The 22,868-nt window shown below is 47.3% G+C and overlaps 1 protein-coding gene across 3 annotated transcripts in view; it reads left to right on the forward strand.

Annotated features, from left to right (window-relative positions):
• PSAT1 (phosphoserine aminotransferase 1) overlaps positions 1-10,892 on the forward strand; it is a 29,118-nt gene extending 18,226 nt beyond the window's left edge. For 2 of the 3 annotated variants that reach the window (XM_021689378.1, XM_021689379.1), the window contains exons 7-9: positions 1,151-1,279; positions 8,202-8,339; positions 9,669-10,892. In XM_021689378.1, coding sequence (XP_021545053.1) covers positions 1,151-1,279; positions 8,202-8,339; positions 9,669-9,774 — 373 coding nt within the window. In that variant the 3' untranslated portion in view covers positions 9,775-10,892. The remainder of the gene's footprint in view (positions 1-1,150; positions 1,280-8,201; positions 8,340-9,668) is intronic. The other variant, XM_044920328.1, reaches the window with a different exon arrangement.
• Positions 10,893-22,868: the final 11,976 nt, after the last annotated feature.

A 22,868-nucleotide genomic window follows, 5' to 3' on the forward strand; every position in this document is an offset into this window, starting at 1 on the left:
AGGAACCCTCCCAAGCTCCATGCGCAGCCGAGGGGCTGTGGCTTCTGGAACCAGGGACACAGATCCCACCCCGTCTCCTCTCTCTTTCTGATCCTTGCTTCTTTCTGCTGGAATATTGGCTTCATTTTCTCAGATGAGTCTCCCTCGGATGTTCTTACTCTTTTTTTTTTTTTTTTTTTTAAAGTTTTTAAAGATTTTATTTATTTATTTGACAGAGAGAGACACAGCGAGAGAGGGAACACAAGCAGGGGGAGTGGGAGAGGGAGAAGCAGGCTTCCCGCCGAGCAGGGAGCCTGATGCGGGGCTCGATCCTAGGACCCTGGGATCATGACCCGAGCCGAAGGCAGACGCTTAGCGACTGAGCCACCCAGGCGCCCCCGGATGTTCTTACTCTTGACTCACACTGTCATGAACACACAGGGCTGCCTCTTTGTCCTCACTCCCAAGTCAGAGAGTCCCGGGGAGGACTCTGATTGGCCCACTTAGGTCCCCGGCCCAGCTGTGAGACCAGGGGACAAGGGACCCAGCTGGATCTGCCTGTTGGGTGGGAGTGGGGTTAGGAGGATCAGGGCAGCTAAAATGCCTGGTGTCCGCCATAGGGTGGTAGGCCTCCCTCTTTCCAGGTGGGAAAGCCGGGGTTTGGGTTCCCCAGGTGACTAATGCTGGGTGCTCTTAGTTAGTGGTACCAGCAGTGAGACTAGAGTCAGGACCAACTTAGAGCTCACGCTCCAAGTGCCATGCCTCACTGCCTCCCGCCAGGTAGTAGAGGGCCCCAGGTGAGGGCTCGGGGGTAGAAAAGGTGAACACTGTGCTTCAGGTCTTCCGCAACCACAGAGTCCACGTCGTGGGCACAGAGAAGTAGAAAGTAAGGGCGTGAATGGTATAAACTATGGGAAGGACGGGCAGAGGGCTCTGGGAGTGTAGGAAGTGAAGGGGTTAACCGGGTGGGGGTGGGGAGCCAGGGTCCTGAGGACCCTTGCGGCAATGAGAGAGGTAAGCGTGTTCCAGGTGTTGCGGAGACTTTGCATTAGGCCTGGGGCTGGACAGGTGGGGACTGGTGTGAGGTCCAGAGAGGAGTCTAATTAAAACCTTTTTTCTGAATTGCCCTTTTGCAAAGCAGAACTAGACGGATTTTTAATCTTTATTTCAGCATCTACGTCATGGGCTTGGTCCTGGAGTGGATTAAGAACAATGGCGGTGCAGCAACCATGGAGAAGCTCAGCACCATCAAATCGCAGATGATTTATGATGTTATTGATAATTCTCAAGGATTCTATGTGTAAGTTGATGGGCTTTTGCCTCAGTTTACTGCTTGTGAATTTTAAAAAAATGTGTATATGTCATGTGCCTTTGAGAAGTGGATGTATTACCCTTTCCTGAGCTGTTGGAAGTGCGGTGAACTGAATAGTGCTGAGCCCCAGGATTACAGGGCAGGTGGGCCATTCCTTTGTGCATCCCCACCCGGGGAATCCCAGGGCGTGGTGATGTTTCTCACACCAAAGATCTGTCCTGGGAAATCTCAGTTCCTCCCTGTCTGCTTCCTCTATATGTCTCCTGGGGAAAAAGCACGTGTACTTGCTAGAAGCTCTCAGCTTTACCCAGGGACTCCACTGGGCCCCTCAGGCAGGTCACTTACCTTTTTTTTTAAGTTTCATTTATTAGAGAGAGAGAGAATCTCAAGCAGACTCCACTTTGAGCGGCAGAGCCCGACTTGGGGCTCGACCCCACAACCCCAGGATCACAACCTGAGCCAAAATCAAGAGTGGGACCCTCAACCAACTGAGCCACCCAGGCGCCCCTAGGTCACTTACCTTTTTAGGAACATTCATTGCTTCCCTTATTACAGGACAAATGTTACCATCACAGGCCTGCCGTCTGTGAAGGGAATTGGCTATGGTATGAGGAGTCTTCTATGATTCGTGAATGTGTGTTGACCACGGGACGAACGCCTGGGAGGGGTACAGACCACGTATGGGTCTTGCCTTAGTCTCCTAGGACTGCTGGAACAAAAATGCAGTAACTTGGTGGCTTAACAGAAATCTGTTCGCACTCCTCTGAGGCCTGAAGTGCAAGATGTCAGCTAGGCTTTGCTCCCTCAGAGACTCTAGGGAGGAATCCATTCTTTGTCTCTTCCAGTTTCTGCTGGCTCCAGATATTTCTTGGCTTGTGGTGTTGTCACCCTAGTCTCTGGCCTCACCTTTGTTGTGTGTCTTCACTTCTGATCATTGGATTTAGGGCCTACCCAGGTCATCCAGGATGATTTATCTCAACTAGAGACCTGTAACTTAATGACATCTGCAAAGACCCTTTTTCCAAATAGGTCACATCCACAAGTTCTGGGGCTTAGGACATGGATATACCTTTTGGGGGGCTGCTGTCCAGTCCCCCACCATAGACCTCTCACCAAAATGCCTGCTTAGAAGCACCTGGTACAGTGCCTGGTACACGAGACACTTAATAGATGATGTTTTCATTTGCGTTTCCCTGCCTTCAAAGTGGCAGGTGTATGAGGCTTTATGCTGTGTGTGTGTGTGTGCGTGTGTGCATACACACATGTGTATATTTGTGTTTGTACACATTTGTACACACACATACTCCTTTACCAAGCCTTGGACCTCCTACTTAGTGACCATTACTCTTTGGGTTCAATGATAGTAACTGACTGATAGTAATGGGAGAATGTACATTCTTCTTTGACAATTCATGTGCCACATGGGGTGGACAAACCAATGCTTTGAGCCTAACTTAATACATCCCCATGACCACCCAAGGGTGGGGGATGGGGGTGTACTTTCGTAGCGGATAGCATAAAGCAGCCTGTTACTGCTACCTCTGCCCTTAAAATGCTTGTTGCCTGTTCCTCTGAGTTCTTGGCGTGCAGTGGACCTCCGGCCACAGGCCCTGTGGGGAGTTGGGTTTGGCTGGACGCCTTAGCCTTTAGGCTCCTCTCCCACGTGCGGTCTGGAGGAAGGGGTGCACTCTGCTTTCTGCGGGCTCTGGTTCTGTTTGACAGAGCCAAGTGCAGACTGGGGGCTTGGTAGATGGTCCAAGGAGTTCACAGCCAAGGTCTAAATAGTAGTTACAAGCTTGGAGCAGTAAGATGATACGGCTTTGCCTGTAGGGGGTGTAGGGGTTTTTGGTTGGTTTTTTTTGTTTGTTTGTTTTTTGAATGAGCTTGAGGCTTGGGCATGAGTAGAGTTAGAGGAGGGCAAAAGTACTTTTAGGAATTTTTAGGAAGGCAGGGAATGGCCCCTGCAAAGGTACTGAGGAAAGAAAGTGTATTGTGTTTGGGGAGCAAAGAGTGGGTTGCCTGGAGGGGATGATTGTGCTGGATTAAAAGGAAGGTCTGGAAAGGTCTAAAGACATGTTTAGTCCACCTGTTCAGTCCTCTGTTCACCTGTGCACCCATCTACCCATTCACCCACCCTTCTATCCATCATCCACCCATCTTACCCACCCATCTATCCGTATCCACCCCTGCACCCATTCATCCATCCATCCACCCACCCATCTACCCACGCACTCATCCATCCATCCATCATCCACTCACACACCCATCCATCTGTTCATCCATCCATCTGTTCTTCCATCCATCCATCCATCCATCCATCCATCCATCCATCCAGTAAATGTTCCTGAGCACCTACTCTGGGCTAACTGTGTTCTAGGCCCTGGGTTACCCAGAAGAACGGGGTATCTTTTCTGACTCCCAAAGAGTGCTCAGAACCTGAATGTGAGTAAAAGCACTTGGCTATTGTGGAGGGGAGACCAAATTTTCTATTAGCTTTTGGCTCCATTTATTTCTCAGGAGATGGGTAGGCACAAAATGGAAGGACGGAAAGAATGATAATGCGTCTGGAAAACTCCAGGAATTAGAAACAAAACAAAGCATAGGAGGAACTCTGGGAATCCCTGGAATTCCTTTTCCCTCAAGCTTCTTAAACTCCAAGCACCCAACCTGGCATTTCCCAGAAGGCAGCGTGCTGCAGCCAACATGGCAGGTGGGTTGTCTCCTGGGAAATCAGGTCACCTCCCACCCAAAACTTCTCTTTTACTTATGGATGGCCTCGACCCAGAAATTTCATCTTCTAGAGTAAACCTCTTTCTGGGAACTTCCATCCTCCCTGGGCTGCCCGCCCAGAAAATGTCACCCCGGTGCCTGACGTTCCTACGGGGCACTGTTATTGGAGTCAGTTCGCAGTTGGGTGCTTGCTAGCTCTTCCTCGGGTCACTTGGATTTTCGGGCAATTCTCCACTTTTCTTTCGATCTATAGAAATATTGCGCCAAAAGGGAGGTGAACAATTTTTTAAAGATCTTATTTATTTGAGAGAGAGAGAGTGTGCACAGAGGGAGAGGGAGAAGCAGACTCCCCGCTGAGCAGGGAGCCCGATGTGGGACTCGATCCCAGGACCCTGGGATCATGACCTGTGCTGAAGGCAGACGCTTAACCGACTGAGCCACCCAGGCGCCCTGGGAGGTGAAAATTTTAAAGAGGAATACCAAGTAACCTAGAATTAGAATACTGAACACAGTTCTGGGCAGTTTCCTGGGGGCTGCACCGGTGAGCCTGGCAGGGATATCGAGACTAGATGAGACAGCCGCAAAGTCCCCGCCTTCATCCCATGGCCTAACCACCCACGTGTCGCTGGTCGACCCTGACTTGAGCCCACGTGGATAGTGCAGCATTCTTGGCAGAGAACCCCCCTCTTTGCCATTTATTACTGTGTGACCTTGAGCCAATGACCTAACTGCTCCAGACTCCGTTTCCTTATCTGTACAGTGGGCGTAATGATGGTACGTACTTTTTATGACTGCCTTGAGGACTTAAGTGAAAATCCATGTGAATAAAGAATATAAAACAGGGCTTAAGAACATGAGCTCCGGCGTCGGTTAATTTGCATAAAGCATGAGAAGCAGTACTTGGCATCTAGGGAGCATTCCTTAAGAGTTAGTTCCTAATATTATTTTGGGTTACTATGGAAAGCACTCAGACTGCTGAATTTTGATCTTCTAAAGGTGTCCACGTGATAGTGTCCATATCCAGACCTGAGGTCACCTTTCTTGCTAGCTTCATGTGGGGACCAGACCCTAGGAAAGAGGGGAGTGTGTGATGGGTCTAGCGATAACCCTGACATAAAAGGAAGCAAGCAGAGCCCTAGCGCTTTACAGATACTAACACTTTATTGTCAGCACAGCCTTGTGAAGCAGACGTTAAGCCTATTTTCCAGAGGCACAGACAGGTTAAGGTGACAGCTGGGAAATGGGAGCAAGCCAGGATATGCACATGAGGAGCATCATGGGGGGCTGGTTCCAGGGTCTTTTTTTTAAGATTTTATTTATTTATTTGTCAGAGACAGAGCGAGAGAGACAGTACAAGCAGGGGGAGCAGCAGGCAGAGGGAGGAGCAGACTCCCCGCCGAGCTGAGAGCCCGATGCGGGGCTCAATCCCAGGACCCTGGGATCATGACCTGAGCCGAAGGCAGACGCTTAGCTGACTGAGCCACCCAGGGGCCCCCTGACCAGGGAACTTATTTAGAAGAGCTTTCTAGCAGGTCTCTCCACCTTCTGGTGTTCCCACACTCCATTCTCTCCTCTGGGTACTGTTGTTCTTTTTCTAAAATTCACATTTCATATTGTGGAAACCCGATTATTCCTCATGGCTCAAGGACCCAGTCTAGTTCCCATTGGTGTATCTGCAGGGCCCCCCACCATCCGGGCCGTACCCCTGGCCAGGAAACCCAGCACTCCAGTTCCTGGAGTTCTTGCTGGGGGCCCCCCAGGCTTTTGTAGACGCAGTTCTGCCAGAATGGCCTTCCTTCTGGCTCACGCGTCCAAACCTTGCCACGTCCCTCAGACACGTTCCCACTTTCTCTCAGGCAGAATTCCTTGCTTGGCTCTGTGCTTCTTGCTGTTACAGACCTCTCACGTGGCATGTTAATTCCCTACACAGCTGTGTCCCTAGATTGGGAGCAGTTAATCCCCTTGAATCTTTGTTTCCCTCCCTGAGCCTTCTCCCAGAGACCTTCTTGGGTGCCATGTAAACATTTGTTGGGTGCCGACTCACGGCTCTCATGATACCATCCACTTTCATGGTAGGATGGGTCCATTTGGGGTGGGGCTGAACTGTAAATAAGTTGTTTAATTCTTCCTCCTTTTAATTTTTTTTCTTAAATTAGACGTGCTCTTTGCCATGCCACCTCTATAGTTGGACCCTCCTGTGGGAGCAGGATATCAGGAAGGTAGCCAATGAATTTTTAATTTAAATGTCAGCCATGAAACCTACCACCTCGTGAAAGGGGGAGGTGTGCGGAATTCAGGCTCAAAGCCCATTACCAGATATTTGGTTTCCCTTCTTTTGCCTGTAGGTGCGCACTTGACTCTTATTAACTTTAGCAGGAATTATGTATGTGCCCTTAGGGGAGAGCATGACTTTTCATGGAGGCTTCCTCACACTGCTTTTATTTGCTCTTTAATTTTAATGAATCACACCCTGTACAAGTGTAAGAATAAAACAGGGCGAGCTTGAAAATGGGGAAGGGGTTATTACATATTTTACTCCGTCTTTTATTCTGGAATAGATGTCTGCTCTTCCATTTGTCTCCTTTGATTGTCCATGGAACATAATTTTGGCTGCTTGTTTTTCAAATCGGAAACTGAAGTCAAAATACTAACCTTTCCTAGGTAAAAACTCACACGTCATTCGTTTTTTTTTTAATTTTTTTTTTAAAGATTTTATTTATTTATTTGAGAGAAAGAATGAGATAGAGAGAGCATGAGAGGGGGGAGGGTCAGAGGGAGAAGCAGACTCCCTGCCGAGCAGGGAGCCCGATGTGGGACTCGATCCTGGGACTCCAGGATCATGACCTGAGCCGAAGGCAGTCGCTTAACCAACTGAGCCACCCAGGCGCCCACATCATTCGTTTTTGAGAGTTTGGATAAGCCTTATGCAAAATGTTGGGACCAAAAAGATGCATTTGTTGAATTTAACGGATACTTAGGTTGTTTTAATACGTTCCAGACACTGTTCTGTTTTAAAAAATTTTTTAAAGATTTTATTTATTCATTTGACAGAGAGACACAGCGAGAGAGGGAACACAAGCAGGGGTAGACCCAAAGGGAGAGGGAGAAGCAGGCTCCCTGCTTCGATGTGGGGCTCGATCCCAGGACCCTGGGATCATGACCTGAGCCGAAGGCAGACACTTAACGACTGAGCCACCCAGGTGCCCCTCAGACACTGTTTTAAACTGTATCAGTTATCTGTTTTTGCATCACAGAACACACAAGACAGTTGTTAGAGCAACAACCATTTTTTTCGCTCATGACTTTGGGTCAGCAGGCTGGGCTGGGTTTAGCTGGATGGTTCTTCGGCGGCTCTCACCTGGGATGTTTATTCAATCAGAGTCATTGGTAATTCACCTGCAGCCAGTGGTCTGCAAGTGACCTCACTCACATGTCTGGGAGTTGGTGCTGGCTGTTGCCGGGCTTTTTTCCAGCAGGCTAGCTCGGGCTTGCCTACATGGCGGCCATGTTTTAAGAGGGCAGGTAGGGAGGCTGTATTCCCCTTGAGGCTTAGGCTTGGAAGTTGCATAGCGACCCTGATGCTGCAGTCTTTTGGTCAAAGCAAGTCGCAAGGCCAGCCGGATTCAAAAGGTGTAGAGAAGGGCGCCTGGGTGACTCAGTCGGTTAAGAGGCTGCCTTTGGCTCAGGTCATGATCTCGGGGTCCTGAGATCAGCAGGGAGCCTGATGTGGGACTCGATCCCGGGACTCCAGGATCATGACCTGAGCTGAAGGCAGTCGCTTAACCAACTGAGCCACCCAGGCGCCCGGACCAGCACATTTTTTTCTCTAGGCTTGTAGAGAGAGGGTCACTCACATCGCCGTGTGGTTGCCATTTATTGGAAGCTGCATATATGTCGTGCCACTGAGCTATCACAGTTAGTCTGAAATGAAGGTATTAGTTCCATTATTCAATAAGGAAACTGAGGCTCGTGGAAATTAAGTACAAGCCATACAAGGGAATGCTAACTCACTGTTCCATATGCAAGAGTGGTCTCCTTAAGTAAAAATTATCAGTGTCCTGCGGCAGATTTTTTTAAATCTTCTATTTGTATTGACAAAATATTTAAAGTGATTTTTCTGTTCATTTGTTAATGGTTGTCGCACATTTCAGAGAAGTAACTGGAATAATATGTTTTTCAGATGTCCAGTGGAGCCCAAGAGTAGAAGCAAGATGAATATTCCATTCCGCATTGGCAATGCCAAAGGAGACGATGCTTTAGAAAAAAGGTTTCTTGATAAAGCTCTTGAACTCAATATGATCTCCTTGAAAGGGCATAGGTGAGTGTACATCCAACCCAGAAGCTTATCAGAGAATTGGTTTAGCTTTTCTCTTCTTTCGTTCTTTTTATTTATTTATTTATTTATTTATGTGACAGAGAGAGACACAGCGAGAGAGGGAACACAAGCAGAGGGAGTGGGAGAGGGAGAAGCAGGCTTCCCGCCGAGCAGAGAGCCCGATGTGGGGCTTGATCCCAGGACCCTGGGATCATGACCTGAGCCGAAGGCAGACGCTTAATGACTGAGCCACCCAGGCGCCCCTTCTCTTCTTCCTTCCTTCCTTCCTTTTGAGAGCTAGAGCCCCCACACAAGTGGGATGGGGGTGGGGTGGAAGGAGAGAGAGAATCTTAAGCAGGCTCCATGCCCAGCAGGAGCCCGAGGCGGGGCTCTGTCTCAGGACCCTGAGATCATGACTTAAGCCAAAGTCAAGGGTCAGATGCTTAACCTCATGACCTGAGCCAAAGGCAGACGCTTAACTGGCTGGCCACCCAGGCACCCCCCCCCCCGCCGGCCTTTTTAAGATTTTATTATTTATTTATTTGAAAGAGAGAATGTAAGCATAAGAACAGGGGTGGAGGGAGGGGCAGAGGCAGAGGGAGAGAGAGACTCTTAAGCAGGCTCCACGCCCAGCGCAGAGCCCAACATGGGGCTTGATCTCATGACCCTGAGATAATAACTTGAGCCGAAATCAAGAGTTGGATGCTCTACCAGTGGAGCCACCCAGGCGCCCCTTGGATTTTATTTTTAAGTAATCTCCACACCCAACATGGGGCTTGAATTTACAACCCGAGATCAAGAGTCACGTGCTCTACCAGCTGAGCCAGGCAGGCGCCCCTCTCCTCTTGCTTACAGAGCCCTTAGCATGATTCCCTGGCTGGGTGCACAGTGGGGCCACCTCTGCAGGCTTTTGTCAAAATTCCCTTTGAAAATCTCTGAAATGGCTTTTATGGCCCTGAGGTTGCCATCCCACGACTGGACAGATCACTGTCACTGCAGCTGAACATCAGATAGTTAATCCTGCACGCTCTGTGAAAAGTATGTGTCCTCCCCACGGGGGAGGCGAGACACCGGCCCTGCAGTGGTTGCCTGCTCCCCGCTTCCCATCGGATACCTGACTGAGTTAATCCAGGTTGTGTGAGCACGATGGGCCATCACTACATTAGGGAGAATTTCCTAGTGATTAGACGTTTGAACCTGCTGGCCACCTGGGTTGGACATGATGGCCTCAGGTGCAGTGTGTCTCTCAGGAGCAGGTGACTGGAAAGAGGGTCATCTTGATGCTGAATGAGATGCTTTTGTTCTCACTGGCTGCATCTGTGGTCCCTCTAGGTCTGTGGGAGGCATCCGGGCCTCTCTGTATAATGCCGTCACGATTGAGGATGTTCAGAAGCTGGCGGCCTTCATGAAGAACTTTCTGGAGATGCATCAGCTGTGAACACATCTTAACCAGTGTATACTCTGCCCTTGAACAGTGTATAACGTTTAAAGTAACTTGGGAATGGCGACAGAAACTTAGCGAACACAGTATTTTTCTCGAGTGAACGTGCTTATTATAGATGTCGTTTTTTCAAAGAACAACAACAAAACATCCACAGCTCTGCAGAGCTGGTGGGACTTAACGGCCCCCACCTTAATTCTGACTTGAACTGGAAGTTTGTTTTTTTTTTTAATCTTCCTTTAGCTTTTCTAGCGAATTCCGGCTAACTTTGTCTTTGCTGCTACTTTTTCTAGCTAGATCTCAGTATTCAAACTTGCCTGTGGACTTAATTATGCACATTGAAGTTGCTTGTTTCTGGAGACACACAAACACAGCATGGAGGCTGGGTGGGGACTTCTGGGTGCTGAATCTTGATCCTTTCCACAGTGACAGCAGTGGGGTCTCCTGGGTTCTGCACCTGTTAATTCAGGTCCACACTGCCTGTGTGGTGAGTGTTTCGGGGTTCCAGGCTGAAGGGCAAGCTGGGGGATCTTTCTTTATCCTGTTCTTCTTATAAAGAGATAAAATTGACATATGCTATGTTCATATAGCAAAGTCTGTTTTTAATACCAAATAGTTTATATCTCTATGCAATCTGTTTCTAATAATATGGTTCTTGGTGATGCATGTAGAGACTTAAGAGAATTTGTTAGAATCCTTGACCTCACATATGACGCGTTAACCCTTTCAGTGGTGTCTCTCCCCTCCCCCTTCCCTCTTCAAAAAACTGCTTCACCAGATTTCGAAGTTCCTGATTCCCTTTTACGTTCCTTTTAGTGGGTAGAAGGTTGGTTGCCCTTTGTTCTTTATTTTTCAGTTAGGCTGTTAAATTAAAATTCTCTGTTAAACTCCCTTCTTGTTGGTTCACTTGACAGTTCTCTTTATAGTGTTTGACCAGTGGTGCTGTGAGTTCCGGAAGATCTTTGCTGAAGAGTCTTTTCCCTCTTGTTTATCCATTGTCAGTATTTTCTCTTGACTGTGTGGAGGACATGAAAGTCCTAAAACATCTAAACCTTTGTCAATAAATTTCTTTACCTGCTATGTAGTAACGTATGTATATATATTAAGTGACCTCTACACCCAATGTGGGGCTCGAACTTGTAACCTGGGGATGAAGAGTCGCATGCTCTACTGACTGAGCCAACCAGGCGCCCCTACTTTAACCTGCTTTTTAGACGGATTGTTCTGTTAAAAATTTTATGATGGGGGCACCTGGGTGGCTCAGTCGTTAAGCGTCTGCCTTCGGCTCGGGTCATGATCCCAGGGTCTTGGGATCGAGCCCCGCATCGGGCTCCCTGCTCGGTGGAAGCCTGCTTCTCCCTCTCCCACTCCCCCTGCTTGTGTTCCTGCTGTCGCTCTCTCTCTCTCTCTCTCTGTCAAATAAATAAATAAAATCTTTAAAAAAAAAATTAAAAAAAAAATTTTATGATGGAAAAACTTGAGTCTGAAAGTAGCATCTGATAAGGGGAATTTAGTTCCACCAAAGGTGTAAGTCTTGAGTCCTGTGCATCCGTTTTTTTTTTTTTTTTAAAGATTTTATTTATTTTTTTGACAGAGAGAGACATAGCGAGAGAGGGAACACAAGCAGGGGGAGTGGGAGAGGGAGAAGCAGGCTTCCCGCAGAGCAGGGAGCCCGATGCGGGGCTCGATCCCAGGACCCTGGGATCATAACCTGAGCCGAAGGCAGTCGCTTAACCGACTGAGCCACCCAGGCGCCTTTTTTTTTTTTTTGAAAGAGAGAGAGACACAGCGAGAGAGGGAACACAAGCAGGGGGAGTGGGAGAGGGAGAAGCAGGCTTCCCGCGGAGCAGGGAGCCCGATGCGGGGCTCGATCCCAGGACCCCAGGATCATGACCTGAGCCGAAGGCAGGCGCTTAATGACTGAGCCACCCAGGCGCCCCGTTTTTTTTTTTAAGTGATTTGGTATACTGTGGTGGCTTCCATTGGCTTTTGGAATGGACATTATCAAGAAATCACCTTACAGCATAGCTCATGGTGTAAAGGTCTATGAACTCTGTCCCACGTAGGCTGGAAACATGCCAGTAGGACAGTTCTGAGCTCTGTTTTGTTGGATTGTGTAATAAGGACCGTACAGATCTCTTATCCCAGCTCACCGTCAATTAATTGGTTATATGGGTTCCCCTGGTCAGGGCTAAGCTTCCCTCATCTTAGTTCTCATCTGTAAAAAGAAAGATTGAAATAACTCCCCCACTTGTCCCAGAGATGTTGAAGAACTTCAAACAAGGGCTCAAGGCAGGATATGAATAATGACTACAATAAATGTTTATATAGCAAAGCCGGCCGGTCCATGGAATCCTCCTCAGTGTTCACATGGAAGAGTGCTCAGAGTCGACCTCACCTTTTTCATCCTTTCCTGATGGGCACAAGCCCCTGTGCGTTGTACCAACCCCAAGTCTCAAATTTCCACTTACTTCCATTCCTGTCGCAGGGCCCGCTCTGATGTCTGCCCTCTGCGGATTATTTCTGCAGCCTCGTCTCCCCCAGCCCCCACCCCTGCACAGTCAGCTGGACTACTACTTCCCTCATGCTCCTCCATGATATGTTAAAAATCCAGGGTTCTCAGGCTGGTATCGGCAGCTTTGCAGCCTGTGGCCTGGGCTTGTCTTTCTTATGTTTATGGTTCTTGGAATGGGACATGCGTTTGCTTGTGCTGTGACATATTCCTGGCCTGGAGTTCCTGCCTCGTTTGTGCCTCCTTCGGAACAATGTTCTTACAGGGGTGACCCTTTTGCCCGTCACACGCCTGACTTCCCTACCGAGGTGTCTGCTTCTCTGCCCTCCCCTTAGAGCATCATGGAAGGAGCCATGTTTCTCCACTTCCAGCACCTGGCATCCTTGCCCTTAGTGGGTACTCAACAATTGTCTGTTTAAGGAATGAAAAGTCTTATTCAGGTCATATTGGTCTTCCTGAGTTTCACGAACTGAACTTGGAATAGAGGCAGATGTACCATCTTAACATATATGGATTTTTTTTTTTTAATTTTTAAAAGCTTAGTATACAATATAATGTCATTTTCCACTACAATGGTCAGATAGGACTCTGTGGTTGAATAGGGGAATTTAAAGTCTTGGAGGGCTCCCAGACTCATCTTTATCAATCTGTGAATGCTTTTGGAAAATGGTCAGCGATTGCATCCGTACAAGTACAAAGGGTAGTCACTTGTTAGGACAGATGGCTGGAAGATGCTCATCGAGTGAAAACCTTGGCCTTTGTATGTCTCAGGTGAATGAACTGATGCCAATCTGCTGACCACGTGGAGAGAGGTGGGAGGGAAGATAAGGTTGCAGGCTCCTGGGTCAGCAGGCCGCGGGAACCAGAACCAGCCATCCTTCCCTTGAAGATGAAAAGCAAAGTAGATAAAACCAGTGTCTTTCAGGCCTTGGGGAGTCTGTCCTCACGTTCCTTCAGATACTCCCAAATTCTACTCCCCCCCCCCCGCCCCGCCCAAACTGAATTTGAAGTTTTATTTTTCTCCTTCAAAATTCTTCCAGTACATAATCATTCCAATGCTGCTCCGGTGAGAAAAAACAATTGTTTCCATGTTCCTTATGTTTACCTCCACACACTACTTGGTCTCCCAACACTGCGGTTCTGTTCTTCGCACAAGAAACAGAAATCATATTCTGTCTCCAAGTCTTCATTCCCCCTGCTAGTCTATGTTTATCTAAATATCCAGTGCCGCTTCATCACAATTTAGCTGATGCTGGAGGGTTTGACAAGCCCTTTGGTGAACTAGGTGATGTAACACATAATTATTCCTTTTCCCCCCTTCGGAGCTGAAGGAGGCAGTAAGACCCATAAAGTGGACAGAACCCACAGATAGATTAGATGTTCATTTCTGCCGAAGGAATTAGCAGGTCTGGCCTGTATCACTTCGTGGTTAATGTTTGTTGTGACGTGTTCGTTGGAAGAAAAATAAAATGAGGAAGAATTTTCTCACATTTGATCAGAATGAACATAATTAAAAAGTGAAATGCTACTGGGTTTGGGAAGAAATCAATCACTTTAATTGGAAAGAAGATTCCTTGCCTCTGTCGGTAATTGGACTCTTGGTAATTTAGATTCGGAATCCATGACAGTTTGTGATAAATTGGCTCCTGTTGGGCTAAAGAAGGTAAGAAGTTCTAATTACCCCTGGATTATTCCAGAGTGGATGGAAAAGCTTGATCAAAGAAGGAGGTGCTGGGGAAGAGAGAGAAAAGCCAGCAGTGAGCAAAGATTTATTGAATTTCTTTTTAAGAAGGGTAAAGAATAAAATGGTTCATTTGATGTGACAAAAACAAGAGCATAGTATTTGTGGTATCTGACATCCTGGGGATGTAAATTGGATTTTCTAGGAAAATAGGGAACTGGGCATATTAGAAAAAGTTTATGTATACAGAAGTTCTACAATCGGGCTATAGCAATTAAATGCCTCGCGTACTTGTTAGTGCGTGAGAATATTGACAACCTTGGGCCTCACTGGGAGAAAAAGTATGGAATTTGTACTTTGAGTGTTTAAGCGTAATAAGTCATCAGCACTAAGTTTAAGGAAGTCTGATACATTTTATTCAAACGAAACATAATTTAAGCTAGTAGAAATGTAGACAGATTAATTAGTGAGTCTGCTGACCTGGTCGCTGTTGGTATCCTAGCCTTGTTTCTGTACAGATTTCTTCAGAATACCTGAGGAGTAGGCTGGATTTTAGGTTGATGCCCTGGATGATGAATTTATTTTGAATTGTGTGGTTTATTTTATATATCTATCTAGTTGTCAGTGTATAGATGTAGATAGATCTGATTTCAGACTTACAGAGAAGTTGCAAGATTAGTACAAAGAGCTCTTGTATTTGCTTGACTTAGAGTCACCAGTTATTAACATTTTAGCTTCATGTCCCTGGTATTCACACTCTCTCCATCTATACTTTTTTTTTTTCCCCCTGAACCATTTAAGGATAAGCTGGAGACATTGTGCTCCTCTACGTCCAAATAGTGACGATTTCCTGAGAATAAGGACATTTTCCTGTGTAACCACAGCAATGATGATCTAAATCAGAAACGTAACGTTGATACTCTTGACTCTTCTACAGTCCATATTCAAATTTTGCCAATTATTCTAGTAACATCCTTCATAGCTATTTATTTTAGTCCAAAAACCAGTCCACAAGCATGCATGGTACTTAGTTCTCATGTCTCTCTCTTTTTTAAATTTTATTTATTTATTTGAGAGAGAGAGCACGAGCAGGGGTAGGGTCAGAGGGAGAAGCAGACTCCCCGCTGAGCGGGGAGCCCAATGCAGGACTCGATCCTGGGACTCTGGGATCATGACCTGAGCTGAAGGCAGACACTTAATTGACCACTCACACACCTAATTCTCATGTCTCCTTAAGTTAAATACAAAACAGTTCTTCAGCCTTTTTGTCTTTCACGTTATTGACCGTGGCAGAGCATAGGCTGCTTGTAGTAGAAAATGATGGAGTCGGTTTGAGTTGGTCCTGTTTCCTGTTTTGGCAGGGGTACCACAGAAGTGATGTCCTCTGTGCATCCTGACAGGAGGCACCTGATGTCCGTCTGTCTCACTGGTGTCTTGCTTAAGGTGGTGTCCATGAGGATTCTCCACGGTCAAGTTGTTATTTGTCCCTTTGTAGTTAATAAGTAGTTTATGGAGAGAGATTTCGAGGCTCTCATTATTCGGTTCTTCATGATGGAGAAGGTAGAGTGATTTATGGCTTATTTTCCACCAGTATTTCTACAACCTACTCCTCTCTCTCCCACAGGGAAAAGAAGCCCTAAAATATAAGCAAAGGTGTGTAAAAAAACAAAAGTACATTGAGAAGTCAAAAGACAACAGTTGGGGTTATAGACCCCAGGAGCCCTGAGAGTAACAAATGTGTTTTGAGAATGTGAATAGTATGGGCAAGTGTGCTTTTTGGTGAAACAGGAAAGAAGGAAAAGAATCTCCTGATCAGGATATAGGGACCAACTTGTGGAATTTTCCCTCCCTGTCCAGTCAGGTTTCTTTAATTCTCAATATTTTTAGAAGAACAGCCCTTTGGCAACACAGACCCTTAATCTAATAGCCGGATCATGAACCACACAGCCTGATTATACTTTGAAAGATGTCATATAACAACCTAAAGTTAAGGTTGCTTCTGATGTTTCTGGCCTAGCAGAAGAGCCCCCAGGAGAAAAATAAAATCTTGGCTTCCAACTAGCCAGGTAAAAAGCTGAAAGCATCTTTTTTTTTTTTTTTATTAAAGATTTTATTTATTTATTTGAGACAGAGAGAATGAGAGAGACAGAGAGCACATGAGAGGGGGAAGGGTCAGAGGGAGAAGCAGGCTCCCTGCCGAGCAGGGAGCCCAATGCGGGACTCGATCCCGGGACTCCAGGATCATGACCCGAGCCGAAGGCAGTCGCTTAACCAACTGAGCCACCCAGGCGCCCCAGCTGAAAGCATCTTAAATGCCTGAGAAATAAAACTTGAAGTTGAAATGTAAGAAATGTAAGAGGTTATAGGGTATTCTGGGGGGAAAAATAATGATCTTACCCAGCAGAGTTAAAGGTGGCTGCTGGCTCAATACTCCTTCCTGCTCGCTTCCCCCACTTTATTTTTTTTTATTTTTTAATTTTTTAAAAAAGATTTTATTTATTTATGTGACAGAGAGAGACACAGCGAGAGAGGGAACACAAGCAGGGGGAGTGGGAGAGGGAGAAGCAGGCTTCCCGCCGAGCAGGGAGCCCGACGTGGGGCTCCATCCCAGGACACTGGGATCATGACCCGAGCTGAAGGCAGACGCTTAACGACTGAGCCACCCAGGCACCCCAGATATATATATTTTTTTAAAGATTTGATTTATGTATTTGAGACGGAGAGAGAGAAAGAGAGCTTAAGTGCAGGGGGAGGCATAGATGGAGAGGGATGAACAGACTCCCCACTGAGCAGGGAGCCCCACATGGGGCTCGATCCCAGGACTCCAAGATCATGACCTGAGCTGAAGGCAGATGCTTAACCGACTGAGCCGACAGTTGCCCCCCACCTTGCCCACTTTTTTGGTCATACCTTTTACCTATGTGGCCCTTGAGTACTGGGTCTGCGTATAGCAAGATTTGAGCTTTCTATTAGAAAACCATCCCAAAGCAAAAAGTGTAAGATATTTTATCATCCTTGGTACTATCCTTCTGGCCTCTTCTGCCATTTTCAGCTCTTCAGAAGCACAAACAAGCTTTATAGCGGTGCAAAGGACTCTCAGAATGGAGCAGGGCAATCCCCACCAGCTGACGTTGGTCCCTTAGCTCTGTGCAGGCTGAAAGCATTAAATCATCATTTCCGGTTACACCCTCTTGTCATTTTCCTTCGGTATACAGTTTGCTCTCATGGCCTGAAAGCCTGGCCCAGAACTAACCTCTCCAGCTTGATCTCTTTTCAGTGTCTGAAGCATCTTTCCTGTTTAGATCTGAAGTCCAGTCCTGTAGAATTTTGAGTAAAGCTCCCATCCCCAAGTCATTCATCCATCCACTCAAGGCACTCACACTTACCTATTCATTTAATGAAATGGGGAATAGTGTTGACAAGATCGTGATCCTGAAGGGATTTGGAGGCTGGTAGGGAAATGAAAATATGAACATGCAGTTGTCATACTTTGGGACAAGTATAAAACCAGGTTAGGCTGCCAGATAAAATACAAGACGTCCAGTTAAACTTGCATGGTTTATTTGTTAAATCTGGTAACCCCACCACCTGGGGAAGGGTCAGGCGCAAGGGAACACATGCAAGGGGGACTGGGCAAGCCTTCCTAGGAGAATTGCCATTGAGACCCACGCAACAGGTGTAAGGAGGGAGGGAGAAGGTGGGGGGAGGAGAGCGTTCCATGAAGAACATGCTATTCTGCATGTGTGAAGATCAGGAGTCAAGCTGCCCCAGAGAACTCAAGGGCAAGCATGAAGGTCAGGATATGGTGGGTGGAGGAGTTTTTCACCACAAGAAGACGGAGAGGCAACCAAGTCCTACCTTGGAATCTGGACTTGATTCTAAGCACAGTGGGAAGCCATTGTAGGACATGAGCCGCAGACTGATATAAGACGTGCGTTTGAGAAAGTCCTGGCAGGGGTGTAGTGGCTGATCGGAGAGGGGGAGTCGAGATGGGACACAGTGAGTGACGGCGGTGGCTGTGGGGAGGAGACGGATGAATGAGCTCTTTACAGGGTGAATGACTAGATGTGGGAGGTGAGGGGAAGGGAAAGGTCAAGTGTGGTGTTTAAGTGATGAGTGAAAGATGCTTCCACTCAGTGGGATCAGGGACACAGGGAGAAGGGGGTACTGTGCTGTCATTTGCCTGTTTGCTCCCTGCCTTTCCATTGCTCTACTCAGGGCCCCGGGGCTGCCCCTGCAACCTCTATCTCTCAGATTTCCTTGCCAACTCTTTTCCAGGTAGGGTCAGCTGGTGGAAAACATTGGCAGGAGTTTGGAGAGGGGAGGAAGGTTGAAGCCAGGTAACTCTCCCCCCTCCCTCTGTTCTCGCTTCAGGCACCTGCGGCTGGGCCTCTGAGTGCCCCCCCAACCCCCAACAGGCAGCCCTTCCCGCTGAGCTTCCAGCTCATACCTGGCAGCCTGGCTCTGGCCTTGGCAACGCCATCCCCTTCTCGGTCCCTCCGGTGGGGGCAGCTGTGGCTTCCAGTGCCGTGATGCTCTGGGCTGTCTTGCCACCACCCGGGAGGCATAGATTTCCATCACCGTATGAAATTTGCTGTATTGAACTGCCTGTCTTGGAGCTATTTTTCTGAGTGGGCATCAAGTAATACAGACGTGTCGAGTTTGAGGTACCTGTATGAGACATTGGAATGGGGGTGTTCAACAGGTAGTCACATACACGGGTGGAAAGCCACAGTGAGTGGGGTTGGGTGGAGATAGGTGTCCAGGGTAGCTGAAACCTGGGGAGTGGGTGAGATGCTCCGAGAGACAGCCGAGGGGAAGGAGAGCAGAGAGGGGCCAAAGGCAAAGTCTCAGAGAGAGACTGGCAGGGCAGGGCGAGAGAGAACAACTTCGGAAGGGTTGGTCAGCACAGAAACCTGAGAAAGAAGATACTGTCCCGATGGAGACCCTGTGTGAGATGGTAACTTTGCTTAGAGGTCACATAGATGAGGGGGGAGCCTGGGTGGCTCAGCCGATTCAACGTGCGACTCTTGATCTTAGGGTTGTGAATTCGAGCCCCATCTTGAACCTACTTAAAAATAAATAAATAAATAAACAAGTAATAAAAGGAGGTCACTTAGATGAGGCTTGAGAAGCACTGCTTTGAACTCATCAGCAGAGAAATCACTGGGGCCTCAAGGAAACCGCTTTCATGAGAGTGGTGGGGCAGAAACCAGCTCTGGTGGGTATTTGCTTGAAAAACATAAAAGGAGAGGGGCGCCTGGGTGGCTCAGTTGGTTGAGCGACTGCCTCTGGCTCAGGTCATGATCTTTGGGTCTTGGGATCGAGCCCCATTGTGGGCTTCCTGCTCAGTGGGGAGTCTGCTTCTCCCTCTCCCTTTGCCTCTTCCCCTAGCTTGTGCGTGCTCTCTCTCTCAAATAAACAAATAAATAAAATATTTAAGAGAAAAATGCAAAAGGAAAGACACTTTGCAGTGACAAGCCTCAGAACCCTGAGGCTTCCCGAGAGGACAGCAGACTCACACCCCCATTTCCCTCTCACTCTGGCTGGGAGCTCATGGATCATGGTTTAAATGATCATGTTTTCCCCCTTTTTTATTCAGAGCAGTTTTAATGGAATTTATGCAAAATATGTAAACTAAAGGTGTCCTCAGGATCCCCTTCCCTTTGTTTTTTGGCACCTGCCGTGTTTATAGCTCTTCAGAATGGCACCCCACGCCATTCATGCCATGCAGTCCCCTGAGCGCTTCTTCCTTCCCACCCGGTCCTTGTTGACAACCTGTTCTCTCTCCTGACTCCTGGTGGTCTCACCCCTCCCCGGCAGCTGTCATGTCCCGCCAGGTTGAGTCACTGTGGGAAGGAAATGTAATCAACACCAGTGGACAGAGGTGATGAGGCAAGCGAGTGAGCCAACCCAGAGTCTGTGCACCCATGGGTGCAGGGCCAGGAGCCAGAGAGATCGCAGGTCGGCGGTGCCCCACACCGAGACATGCATGCGTGCTTGGATCCACAGATCGCTGCACACCCAAACTTGCCTTTCTTTGTTTTCCCTTTTGACCCCATCCAGCTTCCTGCTGTCCTTGTCCCTCAAGGGAGGGGGGTGGTACTAATCTAGGGCTAGTACCTGGATGCTTCCTACTTCCAAGCCCTAATTAGACTTGTGTATCTATCTACCTGCTTGGGTTGCCCTGGCATTCGTGTGTGTATATATATATATAATGTGGAGAGTGGTTTCTGCCTTGGGCTATCTTTTCTGGTATCTTTCCTTGTTCTTGTTGATAATGTTGGCGGAGATCACTGAGAGGTCATGACCCCAGGTTGACCCGCAAGCTGGATCTGGGCAAGTGGAGGCCCCTCACTCCACTCCCTCTTGCCTGCCATTCCCACAGAGGGAGCTGCTTTCAAGGACACTGCCCTGGCAGAGCAGTGTGTCGTTGTGACCATCTGAAACCCGTTAAGGCTTCTGTATAAACTCTGAAGGTTCTGGCGGGTGCAGAGATGCTCTCACTTTGCGGCCACCCAAGGCAAGCCTGGTAAGTTCCTTTGCTTCTTTACCCTGCCACCTGCCCATGTGCAGTGGCCTGCCTCCATCTTCCCTCTTTCCCTGCCCTCTGGCGGGGGCCAGTTTGCAAACCCATAGGTAATCTTAATGCTTTCTTTTCTTCCAAGGATGCACAAATCCAATAATGCTTCTGTGATCAAAACAATACGAAGAACCAAACATACTTTCCATTATACCCTTGATGCATAGTTGGTGTTACACTGACATGTTTCTTCTTGTTCTCACCCTTCTTGTTCTTTGGACTGTTTTTTCATCCGAGTCTGTTTCTCTTCCGACGATTGTCTACTGATTTATAAACATCTTCTGCGATTTTGAATATGCTAATATATTTTACTCTTAATTTCAGTTTGCATTCTTTACTCTCCATTGTCAGTGACTGGAGTAGTGTTTTCAAGATGTCCATGCAGGGATTCCTGACAACCGAAAAATGCTTTGGGAAAGTAGTGTCTTACGTATGCAGAGCAGTTTATACGGCCGATGTACATGCTGTTAATTCTCCCTCAAAGCCCAGTTCATCACGGTGGGGTCAGCTCAGGGCGGGCTGTCCGTGGGGCTGGGGCCACGTGTCTGTCATCCCCTGCCAGAGAGCCGGGCCTTGCGCTCCCAGTGGTGATAGGGCTCAAGACGGAAGGGTAGACGCCGTGTCTTGAGGCCTGGCTCCGAAGTGGGACACCGTCGTCCCTGCTCCATTCCACTGGCCAAGACCTGTAAAACGGTGAACCCAGATTCCAGGGTGGGGGAAACTGAGTCTACCTCTCCATGGGAGAAACTGTAAAAGTCACCTCGCCAAGGATGAAGATACAAGGAGATTATTTGGAACCTTTTTTTGCCATTTGGGAAGACAACTGTTGTCTTCCACAAAGAGGTCGTCAGGAACCTTCATTTTTCAAACCTCTCGGATTCCTGTCATTTTCCATCTCTGGTTTGGTGGTCCCTGAAAATTCCCGATCACTTTGGTGAGGGGGGCATTTTGGGACCAGTGCTGTCATTCCAAACGAGAAGTTCTAGTACTGACATTCTATTGCTTCTCATACATTATTTACAGGGTTCCCTCTATGCATGTGCAATTATATTTCTGTGTATATTTTGAGAAATAAATTGTACAGGTCTCTTTTCACACCCCCTAGAGATGTTATAGAGGTAGTAAAAGTGTCCAAATTTGTGAGGAATTGGAATAATCAAGAGTTACCTGTATGGAATGCTATTAACGAGAGCAATTCACGCTAGAGTACCTTTCATCTGAGAAACTCAGGGTCTGTTAACAGATTAAAAGTAGTAAAAGACACCGATCTAGAGAATTTTCATTATCTTGTGCTCTGAAAACTCAGATTTTCATTGGTTTGAATGGGCCTGAAAGTACATTTTTATTACTAGGGGCATAGAAGCCTCTAGCAGTGTTCTTAATAAAGCAAGGTGAGTTATAAGCAATCATCTGATGAAGGGTAAATGTACCATACTCCATTTTAAGAAAAATACAATATAAAAGTCTTACCATGGAAGAAAATCTTTATATGGTCGTTTAAGAAAACTTCAAGAAAAATAAAGACATGACACTATATTAAATTTAAAGCCGGTGACTTACAAGCAAAGAAAAGCAAAGACGGTCTGATTAAGGCTGTTGTATTGTTCTGGCATTTTTTTATGTCTCCCCCATTTCTGTGGCCTTTTTAGATCATAAGCTTTTAGGGCACAGAGAACAACTCCATTTTGATGTAGTACTGAGCAAATGCACCGAGAGGTTCTCAATAAATAGGCATCAAATTCTAAGTCCAGAAGGGGCCTGGAGACACCGTCTCTTTACTCCCTGGTAATACTGTTTTAACCAGCCCAGAAAAAGACTTTTTCTTCTTTAAATCTCAAAATTCAGAGACTCCACAAAAAGAATTCACGTCTCACCTTCACTTTGTGCTCTGCTGAGGACATGGGCCAAGTGGTGTGAACCTCCTAGACCCACGGCCTGGGTTCCTGTGATGTGATACTGTGCTGAGGGGCTCTTCTGATGGGGTCTCTGGGCTCCAGCGTGCCTTGGTGACGTTCTTTGGTGGAACCTTGGGTGCTTGACTACTCTGACCCGCAGGACCATTTTCAGTCCTAGGGGGGATTCAATGAGCTTGCGCAATATCTGGGTGACTGAGGCAGAGTAGGCGTGGAATGCATGGAATGAATCTTTGCTTCCTTTTAATTAGTTGCAGAGAAGAACTTGGCCCTAGGGATGGGATACTTGGACCCCAGCTTGGCGCTTCTCAAACTTAAAGATGTGTATGCATCTCCTGTAGATCTTATTAAAATTCGGGACCTGATTGTTCTCCTGTGGGTCTGGATCTGTTTCCAACGAGC

The sequence above is a fragment of the Neomonachus schauinslandi genome, chromosome 13 (genome assembly GCF_002201575.2).
Source record: "Neomonachus schauinslandi chromosome 13, ASM220157v2, whole genome shotgun sequence".
Lineage (NCBI taxonomy): Eukaryota > Metazoa > Chordata > Mammalia > Carnivora > Phocidae > Neomonachus > Neomonachus schauinslandi.